Genomic DNA, 16010 nt, shown 5'->3' on the forward strand with positions numbered 1-16010 from the left:
AAATCATCATTGCCGAGCATGGGTTTTGGAGGAGGATGAAAGTGCATTAGTTTTCACAGAGGCTTAGTTTCCGAGTAAAATGAGAAAGGCTTTCTTTTTAGGTGAGAGAATTAAGTTGTTCAGATTACCATATGACGTCATTCTTTCCTTGTTTGCATGTATTCTGTGTACTAGGGATCATAGGGAGGCAGATCCCTCCCAACAATACTCTTACTATCATCTTGACTAGCATCTGTCTTCCCCGCTGAGAGGAGGCAGAGTACTTTGTTCAGGAAGACACATAAGGAAGCTGCTGTTCAGGTCACCATGGAGGTGGGAACAGAAATTTAACCAGTTGGCGCTTGTAGTCTCGAGTCTCCGTTTTCCGTCATGACCCTTATCAGGGAAGGGCAAACGTTGAATACCAGCATTGCAGAATTCAGAAGACTTTTCGGTCTCTCTTCCTGTTTGCTTATTTACAATTTGTTCTTGTGATCAATGGCTGTTGGAAAGCCCATTGCAGTCACTGAGTCTCAGTCTCTACTTGTGTAAACAGGGAGAATCACATGACCCCATTGAACAGTACCCAGTGAAGACACCAAAAGGGGGCAGAAATATTTCAGAATTCCCAGAACTTTCTCTCCTACTTTACCTGAGGATCATCTTCCAGCTTCCCATGTCTGTCCATTGTTGATATTCAAGTCGGAGCCACTTCTTTCTTAATATCTATTTGCAGGGCTCCATTGTCCCAGAGATTCCTGAGGTATGCCACAGAAACCACAGTTTCTGGGGCCGTGCAGACCAGAACATGGGTCAGCGTGATGGTAAGGAACCAGTGTAATTTCCAGATGCTATCTTCTCAGATCTCTCCCATCAAGTATGTGGCCTGGTCACCAGCAATCCACCCAGAAAGGACACACAGGAAGCCCAGCAATTTCACCTCTACCAACTCAACTCCACGAACCTTTCTGGTTGCTCCCTGAGCATATAGCGGTCTGCAGAGGACTAGGAACAGAATGTTGACAAGTACTCAGACTGCACCCTTGAGAAGCTGTCTGTCTCAGGCTAATAGGTGTGGAGACCAACAATGGGGCTAGAGGGTGGAGAGGACAATAATAGAACTAGTGTGGGGGGACAGAAATTTCCCAGAGGAGGAAGTGGTTGGTTATAGGTGTTCAAGGAGGCTGGTGAGGGAAGACCCTAACACAGGGGATTGTGTTGGAGCTGGGTTTGAAGGATGAGTAGGTTCCTTCTAAGGGGCACAGGGGCATTTCCAGGCAGAGGAAGCTTCATGGGTAAAGCTGTGCAGAATGAGCTTGTTTGAAGGACTTCATGTATTTAAAGATAGAGGCAGCCATGGTGACAAGGGCAACTTAGAGACTTGAGAAAAGTAGTTTACCTGAGGTTCTGTAACCTTTGAGATTACCGATAACACCGACCAAGTTGTTTATTGATTTTGGACAGAATATGAACTCAAAGGTCAATCTGGGAGTATCCACAGTGCTTTGCCAGCATTCCTGGCTGAGGGGCACCTGCTAGTGACTGCAGTCCAGCCCCACCCCCTTTTCTTTTCTTTTTTTTTTTTTTTAAGATTATTTATTTATTTATTTGACAGAGAGAGAGATAGCCAGGGAGAGAGGGAACACAAGCAGGGGGAGTGGGAGAGGAAGAAGCAGGCTCCCCACAGAGCAGGGAGCCCAATGCAGGGCCGATCCCAGGACCTTGGGATCACACCCTGAGCCAAAGGCAGACACTTAATGACTGAGCCACCCAGGTGCCCCCCCACCCCCTTTTCTGTATATTCATCCCAGTCTTACTGAATCACCACTGGTGGGAAGGGAAGCTCCGCACACACAGGCCAGCAAGGACCAGCACACAGTGCTGAACAGCAGCGGAGGAGATTCACAGGGAGAAAGTGGCCATGGACCTGATTCCAAGCTTTTCCACGGAAACCTGGCTTCTCCTGGCTACCAGCCTGGTGCTCCTCTATCTGTGAGTAACTGTCCAGGCTCATTGCCTCTGGAACCCTGGACTTGGGTTGCTAATCAGCACCCACCCCCTTTTCCTTGTCTGTTTTGAGGATCAAGAGTTAACAAAGGGGATGTTGCTTAAGTGTTGGGTGCTTCAAACACGCTAGGAACACGTAAAAGGTTATTATTGACTTCTCCAGATCTGCTGAAGGAGTGCCCCCCAGACCCCAATTACAATTTCTATAGCTAGGAGGGTTTAAGTGACATTATTTGCTTCTGGGGATAATGTTCTGATGGACTACCAGTTGGGACCTAGACTAATCAAGCAGAATTCAGCAGAGACAGAGTGAAATCAACAGGCCCCAGTGCTCTGGGGTCCTCACCCCCTTCTCAAGCTGTGGGGATTCTGGAGACAGACAGAATGGCTTGGGTCTCTGTCTCATTATCTTCACCTTCTGGTCCATGTCCACTGCAGGAGACGTGTAGAAGGACTGGGACTGTGTCACTCAGGTGGTCCTGCTCCCCTCCCTCCCCTACCAGGCAACATGTACACAGGACACCTGGTGCACCCAGACTTCCAGAGGGGCTGGAGATGCCTCATCTTCCTGTTCTGACTGGGCTCTTCCCTCTTTTCTGCACCCCTGTCCTGGTCATCCCCCCACCCTGTAATATGCAGAACTCCTTACCTCTGAATGAGCATCTTGAGAGCTGAGGAGACCTGGCAGAAATTTTATTTATTTATTTATTTATTTATTTATTTATTTATTTAATTCAGTTAGCCACTGTATAGTACATCATTAGTTTTTGATGTAGTGTCCCATGATTCATTAGTTGCATATAACATCCAGTGCTCATCACAACTCAGGCCCTCCTCAATACCCATCACTTGGTTACCCCCTCCCCTCTGAGACCCTCAGTTTGTTTTGCGGGGTCCAGAGTCTCTCATGGTTCATCTCCCTCTCTGATTTCTCCCCCTTCAGATTTCCCTTCCTTCCCCTATGGTCCTCCGTGCTATTGTTTATGTTCCACATATGAGTGAAACCATATGATAGTTGTCTTTCTCTGTTTGACTTACTTCACTTAGCCTACTCCCCTCCAGTTCCATCCATGTCAATTCAAATGGTGGCTATTCATCCTTTCTGATGGCTGAATAATATTCCATTGTATATATGTACCACATTTTCTTTACCCATTCGTCTGTTGAGTGGTATCTCGGCTCCTTCCACAGTTTGGCTATTGCGGACATTGCTGCTATGAACATTGGGGTGTATGTGCCCCTTCTTTTCACTACATCTGTATCTTCGGGGTAAATACCCAGTAGTGTACTTGCTGGGTCATAGAGTATCTCTATTCTTAAAATGTTGAGGAAACTGCATACTGTTTTCCAGAGTGGCTGTACCAGCTTACATTCCCACAACAATGTAAGAGGGTTCCCCTTTTTCCACATCCCTGCCAACATTTGTTGTTTCCTGTTTTGTTAATTTTTGCCATACTAACTGTGTAAGGTGGTATCTCATTGTGGTTTTGATTTGTATTTCCCTGGCAGCTAATGATGTTGAGCATTTTTTCATGTGTCTGTTAGCCATTTGTATGTCTTCTTTGGAAAAGACTTGGCAGAAATCTTGAAATGTTATTAATTTCACCTTTTCCTTCCAGTCTCTGGAAGGGTTAATATCAGTATAGAGATTTCTTTCCCCTCAATATGAAATCTGCTGGCAGCCACAAAGGCAGAACCCTGAAAGCCAATCTGGATTTTATTTACTTATTTATCTATCTATCTATTTATTTATTTGAATTCAATTAGCCAATATATAATACATCATTAGTTTCAGATGTGCTGTTCAATAATTCTTCAGTTGTGTGTAACACCCAGTGTTCATCACATCATGTCCCCTCCTTAATGCCCATTACCCAATTACCCCATCCACTCACCCACCTCCTCTCCAGCAACCCTCAAGTCGCTTCCTATAGTTAAGAGTGTCTCGTGGTTTTTCTCCCTCTCTGAGGATTTCCCATTGAGTTTTCCCTCCCTTTTCCTGTGATCATCTGCTCTGTTTCTTATATTCCACACGAGGGAAACCATACCGTAATTGTCTTTCTCTGATTAACTTATTTTGCTCAGGAAAATACCCTCCAGTTCCACCCACATTGATGTAAATGGTAAGTATTCGTCCTTTCTGATGGCTGAAAACTTCCAAACTCATTATATGTGGCCAGCATTACACTGATCCCAAAACAAGAGAAAGACCCCACCAAAAAGGAGAATTGCAGACCAATTTCCCTGATGAACAGGGATGCCAAAATTCTTACCAAGATACTAGCCAACAGGATCCAACAATACATTAAAAGGGTTATTCACCATGACCAAGGTGGGATTTATTCCTGGGCTGCAAAGGTGGTTCAACATTTTCAAATCAATGAATGTGATATACTACATAAACAAAAGAAAGGACAGGGCCATATAATCCTCTCAATGGGTGCAGGAAAAGCTTTTGACAAAATACAGCATCTTTCTTGATTAAAACTCTTCACAGCACAGGAATAGAGGGAACATACCTCAATATCATAAAAATCATATACGAAAAGCCCACAGTGGATATCATTCTCAATAGGGAAAAACTGAGAGCTTTTCCGCTAAGGTCAGGAACACAACAGGGATGCCCACCCTTGCCTCTGTTGTTCAACATAGTACTAGAAGTATTAGCCTCAGCAATCAGACAATGAAAAGAAATAAAAGGCATTCAATTTGGCAAAGAAGTCAAACTCTCTCTTTGCATATGGCATGATACTATATGTGGACAACCCAAAAGACTCCACCCCAAAACTGCTAAAACTCCTACAGGAATTCAGCAGTGTGGCAGTATATAAAATCAGTGCACAGAAATCAGCTGCAATTCTATACACTAACGATGTCACTGCAGAAACTGAAATTAAGGAGTCGATCCCATTTATAATTGCACAAAAAAACACAAAATATCTAGGAATAAACCTAACCAAAGTGGTAAAGGATCTGTACTCTAAAAACTATAGAAAACTTATGAAAGAAATTGAGGAAGACACAAAGAAATGGAAAAGCAGTCCATGCTCATGGATTGAAAGAATAAATATTGTTAAAATATCTATACTACCCAGAGCAATCTACACATTCAGTGCCACCCCTTTCAAAATACCATTGACATTTTTCAAAGAGCTGGAACAAACAATCCTAAAATTGTATGGAATCAGAAAAGATCCCGAATAGCCAGAGGAATGTTGAAAAAGAAAACCAAAGCTGGTGCCATCACAATGCTGGACTTCAAGCTCTATTACAAAGCTGTAATCATCAAGACAGTATGGTACTGGCACAAAAACAAACACATAGATCAGTGGAACAGAATAGAGAACCCAGAAATTGACTCTCAACTCTATGGTCAATGAATCTATGACAAAGCAGGAAAGAATATCCAATGGAAAAGGGAGAGTCTCTAATAAATGGTGCTGGGAAAATTGGACAGCCACAAGTGGAAGAATAAAACTGGACCGTTTTCTTACACCATGTACAAAGATAAACTCAAAGTGGATGAAAGACCTCAATGTGAGACAGGAATCCATCAAAATCCTAGAGGAGAACACAGGCAGCAACCTCTGTGATCTCGGTTGCAGCACCTTCTTGCTAGACATGTCTCCAAAGGCAAGGGAAACAAAAGCACAAATGAACAATTGGGACTTCATCAAGATAAAAACCTTTTGGGGTGCCTGGGCGGCTCAGTCAGTGAAGTGGCTGCCTTCTGCTCAGGTCCCAGGGTTCTGGGATCAAGTCCCGCAACAGGCTCCCTGCTTAGTGGGGAGCCTGCTTCTCCCTCTCCCTCTGTCTGCCTCTCTGCCTACTTGTACTCTCTCTGTGTCAAATAAATAAATAAAATCTTAAAAAAAAAAAAAGAGTAAAAGCTTTTGCACAGCAAAGGAAACAGTCGACAAGACCAAAAGACAACTGACAGAATAGGAGAAGATATTTGCAAATGACATATGAGATAAAGGGCTAGTGTCCAAGATCTATAAAGAACATATCAAACTCAACCCTCAAGGAACAAATAATCCAGAAATAGGCAGAAGACACAAGCAGACATTTCTCCAAAGAAGACATCCAAATGGCCAACAGACACATGAAAAAATCCTCAACATCATTAGCCATCCTGGAAATACAAATCAAAACCACAATGAGATACCACCTCACACCAGTCAGAATGGCTAAAATTAACAAGACAGGAAAAAACAAATGCTGCCAAGGATGTGGAGAAAGGGGAACCCTCTTTGCACTGTTGGTGGGAATGCAAGCTGGTACAGCCACTCCGGAAAACAGTATGGAGATTACTCAAGAAGTTAAAAATAGAGTTACCCTGGGGCGCCTGGGTGGCGCAGTCTTTAAGCGTCTGCCTTCCGCTCAGGGCGTGATTGCAGCATTCAGGAATCGAGTCCCACATCGGGCTACTCCGCTGAGAGCCTGCTTCTTCCTCTCCCACTCCCCTGCTGTGTTCCCTCTCTCACTGGCTGTCTCTCTGTCAAATAAATAAATAAAATATTTTTTTAAAAAATAGAGTTACCCTGAAACCCAGCAATTGCACTACTAGGTATTTACCCCAAAGATACAAATGTGTTGATCCGACGGGGTACCTGCATCCCGATATTTATAACAGCAATATCCGCAATAGCCAAACTGTAGAAAGAGCTGAGATGCCCATCAACAGACAAATGGATAAAGAAGATGTGGTACATACATACAATGGAATATTATTCAGCCATCAGAAAGGATGAATACTTACCAGTTTGGATTTTAAATATGTTTTTTACTTTATGTTACAGTACAATAGGAAGAATCAAACCATCTAGCAGAGGAAATTCTTTTAGTGGTGGGATTCCCGGAATCATAGTGGAGGTTGGGAAAAGACTGAGTTTCATAACATGGGTAGGGATGGCCCCTCCTTTAAGAGTAAGAAATCACGAGGACGTGAACATGGAACGTGGAGACCTCATTTTCATTTTCCGAGAGAAAGTTTAGGAATGCCAGGTATTGTGGCAACATATTTTCTGTGTGATGACATTTAAAATTAATTGATACAGTTTAATTTCATTCTATTTAATAATAGGTTGTCTGCTGAGATAAGACTATTTCCAGTATGTTCTTTCCTAAGGATAAAAGAGGGCTGTTGGTTCAGCTTTGTGACTACGAAGATGCATAAATAACCTCAGCCTTCTAGAATAATGTTGGCAATATGAATTTAGTGTACACATGCATACTTCTATGGTATAGGTTGTATATATATTTAAATACATGTGCCCAGCAACTATTTTAACCTCTCAGCATAGGTGAGTAGTGAGACTGTGAGCCAGTACTGATATGAGAAGCATTCAGATAGGACTGGGGTTGGAGTGAGAGAATATTCCTCCCTCAGAGAAGATCTCCAGGGACACTCCTTGATCCTGGTCCTACAGGAGGTCGTCACGGGACTGCAGGGTTAGCATCTCATCTGCTAGAAGCCCAGGGACAGGACCACCATGTAAGCCACACTGTGTAGTCTGTCTGGTAGTGGGGCTGTCACTGGATATTGTCACCACCAGGCAGACAACTGTGTAGACTGAGAAGACACTGGTGTAGCCGAGAGTCAGTAGCTGTAGACAGTGCCCTCTGCATGCAATGCAATGTAATGGCAGTAAACATGAGTGGCTTTATTGTTAGCTCATTCATTTGTGCCAACAGCTGCATGACTCTACCAAGAAGAGGGAAGTTGGAAAGAATCAGAAAAATTCACCCAGCCCACCCTCTGCCTTCTTATGGAGTCATGTGAGTTTAGACACTAGGCCATATCATTCCTTGGGACCAGTGTTGCTGACACATTCACTCACTTGCTTGGCTTCACTTGGGAGTTCATGGAGCATGTCAAATGTTTAGAAACAGGAATTGATTTGTTGTGGTGGTGATGGCGAGGAAGGAATGGAGGTGGGACTAACCGAGGTCACCCTGCCTTCTGCAATTGGTGCTGATGCATCCAGCTGCAGTAGAGGAAGGATCCAAACACCCAGCTGGGCCTGGCTGAGATGCCTCTGCTGGGTCGCTAAAGCACATGTCCTTTCGTGCAATTTTGTGGGTTTATTTGACTATATAAGATAAGATTTGCTGGATTTGCACAGAACATTCAGGACCTGTACTGCCTTAAAGGCTAGCCTCCAGAGAAGATGAGATGCTTAATCCCAATCTCTGGAACATTTTATCATTACTCATTTTATGTTCCAGAACACATATTCTGCTGTCAACTGGTGGTATCTGGACTTTGGAAGGCCCCCTATCAGTTAGCTGAAGCACCTACAGGGCTTGTTGAGCCATTTCTACCTAGCCTCCTTTCCTTATTTGCCCCTATGGGGTTAGCCTTATAGGCTTAGCAGGTTCATGGTTAAAATGGTTTATGTCAGCCTCTTCCCTCATCCTCTCTTCTTCCACCACTCTGCCATCTCTTAGCAACACCTAAGAGGAAGGATTGCAAGGATCTAGAACCCTCAGTTGTAGGATCCACACATGACACATGAAAGATGGTGGCAGGTAGGCCTGCCATTGGAAGCACCATCTGTAATGGGTTCTTGAGATAGTTGATGCACAGAGTTGGTAAACTAACTTTGTGAGTGACCATCTTGAAAAAAATGAGTGTACCTGGCAGTGTGTTGAGCAGATGAGTGTCACAGGTTGAAGGACCAGATGCCATGAGGGGAAGAATGGTCTGGAAATGGATCGTTTCCTTACTGATTCTTTTATATGGTATCACTTAGGGCACATATGGGTCAGTCCCCCTTCTCTGCAGCTCAAGAGAACCAGAGTGCCTGACAACAGAGACTTGGGTGGAGCTGAAAGCATCTCACTTTTCAATGAGGCCAGTGGAGCCTTGGACACAGTTTTCATTGTACAGAAATAAGAATCTTGTTGTTCAAGGCCTCTCTATAAAGGTAGACTTAAGAAGGTCCAGATCCAGAACAATGACAGAGCCAACAAGGAAGGAAGAGCACAGAGGTCTCTGAGCAACTGTATGAGCATTTTGCTGGTAGGCTCTCGGTAACCCTCGGCTCTTGAGTAGGCTGGGAGGCTCCAGCCTACTTGAGTGGATGCAGTTAAGCAAAATCTCATCATTGGAGGAGAGAAACAATTTTTCCTCTTTCCACCAAGAATGAGAATCTCCAGAATCATGGAAGAGTCATTTACTAAATAGGCATGAGTGAATTTCCTGGAGGAAATCAGCACGAACCTCTCAGGAGTTCTCAAATATTTCTCAAGTATTTCATTCTCAAGTATTCATTCTAGGATTGAGACCATGACACTTTCAGCTGCTCTTAGCTAAACATCATTACATTTTGTGGGTCTCACAGTGGAGGTGGTAAAGCAGATGATGAGTGAATGTAATTATTGCCGTTGAAATTGCTGTAATTATTTCTGGCCCACATGTTACCTCCCTCCCTTGCCTGTCCCAGTTCTGCATCCGTGACCGGCCAGCCCCAGCACTTATTCCATCATCCCTGTGACCTGGTTTTCTCTTTCACTTTATAGATATGGGACCTACACACATGGACTTTTTAAGAAGCTGGGAATTCCTGGGCCAACACCTCTGCCTTTTGTGGGAACTGTTCTGGCCTACCGAAACGTGAGTATTGTTTGAGCTCCCTCTTTTGCTTCTTAAGGTTACAAATCCCACTTTAGTTACATAGTAAAAATATTCCTCCTCAGGAGGTAGTTCTCAGGTTTCCTGACTTTCCAGAAATGGTGTCATAGGTCCCACCCAGCACATGGTGAGATCTACTGCAGGCCTCTATTGTCAGCTGTTAGGAGCCTCAGGGTTTGCCTCAGTGGCAGCCCAGTTCTCCAGCTAATTCAGCAAAGAACTTGATGTTTTAGCTTGTGAGCACTGTGAAGAGGCTTCTGTCTCTGGCACGTGCAGATTCCCAGGAAGGCATCATCGTACTTGGCATTAGGAGAAGAGCATCAAGGATGTCCATGGTAGTGGTCCATTAAGCTGTGTACCCTAGAGTCAGACTTTTTTTGCTCATAGCCCAAGCTCTGGATAGCGTTTTCTTTTTCCAGGATAGCTCTGGAACTTCAGTTTATTGGGCAGCCCAAGATTCACCTTTGGGGAATTTGTACATACTTGAATTCTCTCAAGAACTGGCCAACCCCCTGCAGTTATTTCCATGGCTTAATTCTCCCTTTGCTAATGGCAAAATCTCTTGGGATTTGAGAGGTTGAAGGGGAGCTCTCGGCTTTACTTCTTAACCTTCAGAGGAGGCACCCTATGGGAGAGTTGAACAGGGAGGGAGTATAACTGAGGTGAGATGGTGTTTGTCTATTGACTTCAGATTTTTTTTTTTAGTTTGAATAAATTTTATTTTTCTATATAACCTCTGCAATTTCAATGGAAAAATCACTTTATTATTTGTGCAAACTTATTATTTTAACCTTTAAATGAGTTGTTTGTGTGTTTTGTTTTTCATACGAAGGAAGAACCGCCCTTATAATATCACTAGAAAAGAGGTACTTTGACGAAATTATTAAGAAATTAATATAACTGGAGGTACATGAGTGGCTTAGTTGGTTAAGCATTGGACCTTTGATTTTAGCTCGGGTCCTGATCTCAGAGTCATGGGATGGAGCTCCCGCATCTGTTCTGCACTCAGCAGAGGATCCCTGGGATCCTCCCCTACTGCTTGTGTTCTCTCTTTAAATAAATAAATAAATAAATAAATAAATAAATAAATAAACAAACAAAAAATAAAATCTTTAAGAAAAAAAGAAATTAATGTAACTGAATGGAATGTACGAACAGACACGTAGACTGATGCTGGTGGAGCCACTGTGGCTCTTCCAGCTCTGATACCTTGTCCTAGGCCCAGCTTCTGGACAGACGGTTAGAAACTCACATCGAGAAGGCCAGTGGGCAGTCTCACATGCAGGCTGCTCTCTGCTGTGGAGTTCCTTTCCCCCAGACCTGAGGCTTGTTTCTCAGATCCCACTTTCCTCCACTGAGACCCTTGGTGTCCAATTATCATCTAAGAACTACTTGGACTTTTCCCTCTGAAAAAGCAATAATTTCCTTTCCACAGTTCCCAAATCAACTCCTTAGTACATGTACCCAAAACCCACATTTCTGGGACCCTGTTTTGCATAGTTAAATCATCAAAATCACAGTTGAAACGTAAGGACAGGAAGGTTGTTTTTTTTTTTTTTTTTTAAGTGACAGAAGTGAAAACTCATATCAAGTGTTTTAGTTGACTCTGTCCTTTGTGGAGTCGTGGCACCATCCCCTCTTTCTGTGTTGAGGTGGAGGACTGGAAGGCGAGTCCACCTTTTGTCATTCATTCATTCATCTCTCACTTTCTCACTCAACAAACATATCTTAGACTAAAACTGCTAGACTAGAAGAGGCCACTGGTGTCTTAATATCCTAAATCCACTGGAATTTCAGTAGAGCTCATGAGATCAATGAACAGCATGCTGACTGGGCGTTCAGAATGTGCAGGCCATGCTGACTTTCCCTCAGCTTCAGTTTTCCCACGTGGCCCTGGAGGTAATAATTCAGAAGGTTCTGAGATTTAGAGACAACACACGCATAAGAAAAACACATCAGACAGACAGACAGAGATTACGTAGTCTTCACAGATGGGGTAAGTTGTTCAGTATCTGCAATACTTGGACATAATTCAAGAGGGACTTGAAATTCTATTTCAGTAGCTCCTCTGTTTTCTCTTATTTCCGATAAGTCACCTGTGAATAAGAGCTTCCCTCTAACTGCCAGTTAGAGATAGTAAGCCACATTTCTTGTGATCTAAGTCATTCTGGTCCTTGCTAAATGTAGGGCTCAGTACATTTAGATTAGTAATATATTTTGTTTCTTCTTGCAGGGCTTTTGTGATTTTGATGAGAAATGTTTTAGAAAGTATGGAAGAATGTGGGGGTGAGTATTCTGGACATTTCCAATGGATAGCCTTGTTATGATGAGGCCCCTATGGTATGGACAATCTCGGTCAATAACCCCTTGGGATGAAGCCTGCTATAGTAAAGCTTCTGGAGCCTCTGCTTCGTGGGATCACCTGTGTCACCAGGTGTACAGGTCCAAATGCAAATTGGGCCTGGAGGGTATCCTTTATTTATACTCTGGATTAAATATGTCCTTTTGAAAGAAGGGTTGGGGTAAACACAATGGAAAACCATTTCTGCTCACCTTTTCTTACTTTCACTGTAAGTGTGGAGTTTGTTTTGTGAGAAAGACAGTTATCACATGGTTTCACTCATGTGGAACATAAGGAATAGCGTGGAGGACCATAGGGGAAGGGAGGGAAAACTGAATGGGAAGAAATCAGAGAGGGAGACAAACCGTGAGAGACTCTGGACTCTGGGAACTAAACTGAGGGTTACAGAAGGGAGGGGGTGGGGGGATGAGGTAACCGGGTGATGGGTATTAAACCACAATTGCAACCTAGGAATAAATCCCACTTGATCATGGTGGAAAAAAAATATCAGGCCGAGATTTTTCTTTCAATAGAAGTATTCAATATACAAATGTTTCTTTATTCTATGGACTTGAGGACATGTAGGAAAATTTTAAACCACAGTGTTTCCTGGTGGGCTGATGGACTTGGTGATTTTGTAGTATGGCCTTGGCTGCTTTCAGTGGATGCTCCTGTTCAGTGAGGCCAGAGGTTTGGTGAAGCAGAGGAAGAGGTACAGTGTGGTGCTGGGGTGCTCACAGCCAGTATTATCTCTCCCCGCACCTCTTTATCTTCTCTGGTCACGTCCTCAGAAACCGTCGGGCTCTGAGTGGCATGGGCCATATGCAACATGATGGCACAGAAGGAACCCAGATCTCTGGATCACCACTGGTTCAGCTCCACTGCCCCTTCCCACATTCAGTACCGGTCAGCTCTGGATGGAGCCAGTGTTACCTTGTGGTCCCCAGTTCTGTCCTTAGTATATGGTTCTCATGCTTGGCTGTGGATAAGAACCACATGGGAGAGCTTGTTAAAAGTGCAGCTTCTTGGGCTCCATGCCCCAGAAACACCGAATCTGGAGGATATAGGGTGGGTCCCAAGAATCTGAAATTAACTTGTAGTGGAAGCTATAATTAGGGTCTTGTGAGATCATGAATGATCTCATGAACCACTGTCCCTTGTCCATCCAGGTGTTTTTGAACAAATATGATGAGACGAGGGGAAATATGATCAGACTGATGGGAGAGCTTGCCTACATGCCACCTCACTAATTTCTATCACTGCTACAACACTAAATGTACATGACTCCCACTGAAACCTTCTGTGTTTTAGAATGCCTTTTAGAGATGCATAGCATTTAGTTCAGTGATTCTTATTCATTTTTATTTATTTATTTATTTATTTATTTATTTATTTATTCATTCATTCATTCATTCATTATATTATGTTCAATTAGCCAACATATAGTACATCATTAGTTTTTGGTGTAGTGTTCAACGATTCATTTTTAGATGTAATCACAAAACTATTTGAAATTCCTCTGTGATGTCAAAGAAAGAATAGGGGACTTGTGGAAAATTTCCATTTTGTTCTAGTATATACAGATGATTTATAGAGGAAAATACAATGTTAGAGGACAATGTAATTAAACTTAAAGTAACCCTCATGCTGGTGGCCAATTCCCATTAATGTGCCATATTGACAGTCAGGAGGTGAGGCCCGATAGGGATGGATCACATATAAAGAGTCAGCTTTGTGTGAGACATGTGTAAAAGTGGGCGTGCCCTTGTGCTCCGGGATGTCACCTACATGAAGCCCAAGGGACTTACACTTGGGACCCACATATAAGAATAAATACAAGTAATGAAGAGAAAATATGTCTAAAATGAATTATACATGTTCCTCTGTATTTCCTTATTCTCTTTATCCTTTTGTTTCAAATTTTTCTGACCTTGATGTTACCAAGGACCTCTCTTTAATAGTTAAAGTAATATTTCCTTTAAAATGTAACTAGGAAAGAGGAGTGCCTGGGTGGCTCAGTTGGTTAGACGTCTGCCTTCGGCTTAGGTCACAATCTCAGGGTCCTGCAGGGAGCCTGCTTCTCCTTCTCCCTCTGTCTTTCCCCCTGCTTGTGTGCTTTCTCTCTCTCACTGTCATATAAATAAATAAAATCTTTAAAAAAATGTAACTAGGAAGAAATTTTAGAAAATAGGGCAAAGGAATCATTCATAATCCTACCATCACTTTTTGAGCATTCCAAGGTTTTTCATTTGCAGACATCTTACATATGTGTGATCAGTGTGTCTACAATTGTCATCTAATATTCTCTCCTATGCATTCATGTGTTTTGTATTTCTTTAAAATTGTAATTTTTCATATCTTAGTGGGTGGACTCTCCCTCATTTTTTTGCTCCTAGATAACTTGCTTGCCTTCAGGTACTCACTAACCTAAGTTTCTTCTTGAAAATATATAAAAATTATTTGAAATGTCTAAAATACAACAAAAATACTTGAAATATTCTAAACCTGCACAAAAATTATGGAAAATGGTCCAGGAAATAGCCACGTACACATCACCTAGAGTTAACAAATGTTCTAATGTTATTTCTTTTTTTTTTCCTAATGTTATTTCTAATCATGATGTCAGATTTTAGATTATAGAACATCAGGATAGAAGTCTGGACTTCCAGGTGTGGCTGCAGCTACACAAACTGTCGTGTTAAATGTAATCAGCTCTGTTTTCCCAACACAGGTTTTATGATGGGCGACAGCCCGTGTTGGCTATCACGGATCCAGACATGATCAAAACAGTACTAGTGAAAGAATGTTATTCTGTCTTCACAAACCGGCGGGTAGGCATGGAGTTATTTTAAATTTATTTATTTATTTATTTATTTATTTATTTATTTATTTATTTATAATATTTTTATTATATTATGCTAGTCACCATACAGTATATCCCTGGTTTTTTATGTAAAGTTCGATGATTTATTAGTTGCATATAACACCCAGTGCACCATGCAATACTTGCCCTCCTTACTACCCATCACCAGCCTATCCCATTCCCCCACCCCCCTCCCCTCTGAAGCCCTCAGTTTGTTTTTCAGAGTCCATAGTCTCTTATGCTTCATTCCCCCTTCTGATTACCCCCCTTTCTTTATCCCTTTCTTCTCCTACCAATCTTCCTAGTTCTTATGTTCCATAGATGAGAGAAACCATATGATAGATGTCTTTCTCTGCTTGACTTATTTCACTTAGCATTATCTCCTCCAGTGCCGTCCTGCAGCAAATGTTGAGAAATCGTTCTTTTTGATAGCTGAGTAATATTCTGTTGTATATATGGACCACAACTTCTAATCCAGTCATCTGTTGAAGGGCATCTCAGCTCCTTCCACTATTTAGCTATTTAGCTATTTAGCTATTTAGCTATTTAGCTATTTATTTATTTATTTATTTATTTATAAAACTTTCATTTTGACACAATTAGAGTTTCACAGGAAGTTGTCACAGGAGGTCCCATGTCATATGGTCCTCAAGCTCTTTCCCCTAAGGTAATATCCTGCATAACTATAGTATAGTATGGAATCAGAAATTGATGTTGGGGGGCGCCTGGGTAGCGCAGTCGTTGAGCGTCTGCCTTCGGCTCGGGGCGTGATCCCAGCGTTCTGGGATCGAGCCCCACGTCAGGCTCCTCCGCTAGGAGCCTGCTTCTTGCTCTCCCACTCCCCTGCTTGTGTTCCCTCTCTCTCGCTGGCTGTCTCTGTCAAATAAATAAAAAATCTTAAAAAAAAAAAAGTCATCAATGTCTTTAAAAAAAAAAAAAAGGAAATTGATGTTGGTTCTAGCCACAGAACTTATTCAGATTTCAACAGTTTTATGTGCACCCGTTTGTGTGTGTATGTGTGCATGTGTGTGTTGCTTTCTTCCTTTTTTAAAAATTTTTTACTATGTTATGTTAGTCACCATACAGTACATCATTAGTTTTTGATGCAGTGTTCCATGATTCATTGTTTGCATATGACACCCAGTGCACCATGCAATACGTGCCCTCCTTAATACCCATCA

The 16010-nt window shown here is 42.4% G+C and overlaps 1 protein-coding gene across 1 annotated transcript in view; it reads left to right on the forward strand.

Moving 5' to 3' along the window:
- Window positions 1-1755: 1755 nt before the first annotated feature.
- Window positions 1756-16010, forward strand: part of LOC103669998 (cytochrome P450 3A12-like) — a 33928-nt gene continuing 19673 nt past the window's right edge. The window contains exons 1-4 of the mRNA XM_008698387.2: window positions 1756-1971; window positions 9514-9607; window positions 11859-11911; window positions 14698-14797. Coding sequence (XP_008696609.2) covers window positions 1901-1971; window positions 9514-9607; window positions 11859-11911; window positions 14698-14797 — 318 coding nt within the window. The 5' untranslated portion in view covers window positions 1756-1900. The remainder of the gene's footprint in view (window positions 1972-9513; window positions 9608-11858; window positions 11912-14697; window positions 14798-16010) is intronic.

This window comes from Ursus maritimus, unplaced genomic scaffold, assembly GCF_017311325.1.
Source record: "Ursus maritimus isolate PB19 unplaced genomic scaffold, ASM1731132v1 scaffold_2, whole genome shotgun sequence".
NCBI classification, from domain to species: Eukaryota; Metazoa; Chordata; class Mammalia; order Carnivora; family Ursidae; genus Ursus; species Ursus maritimus.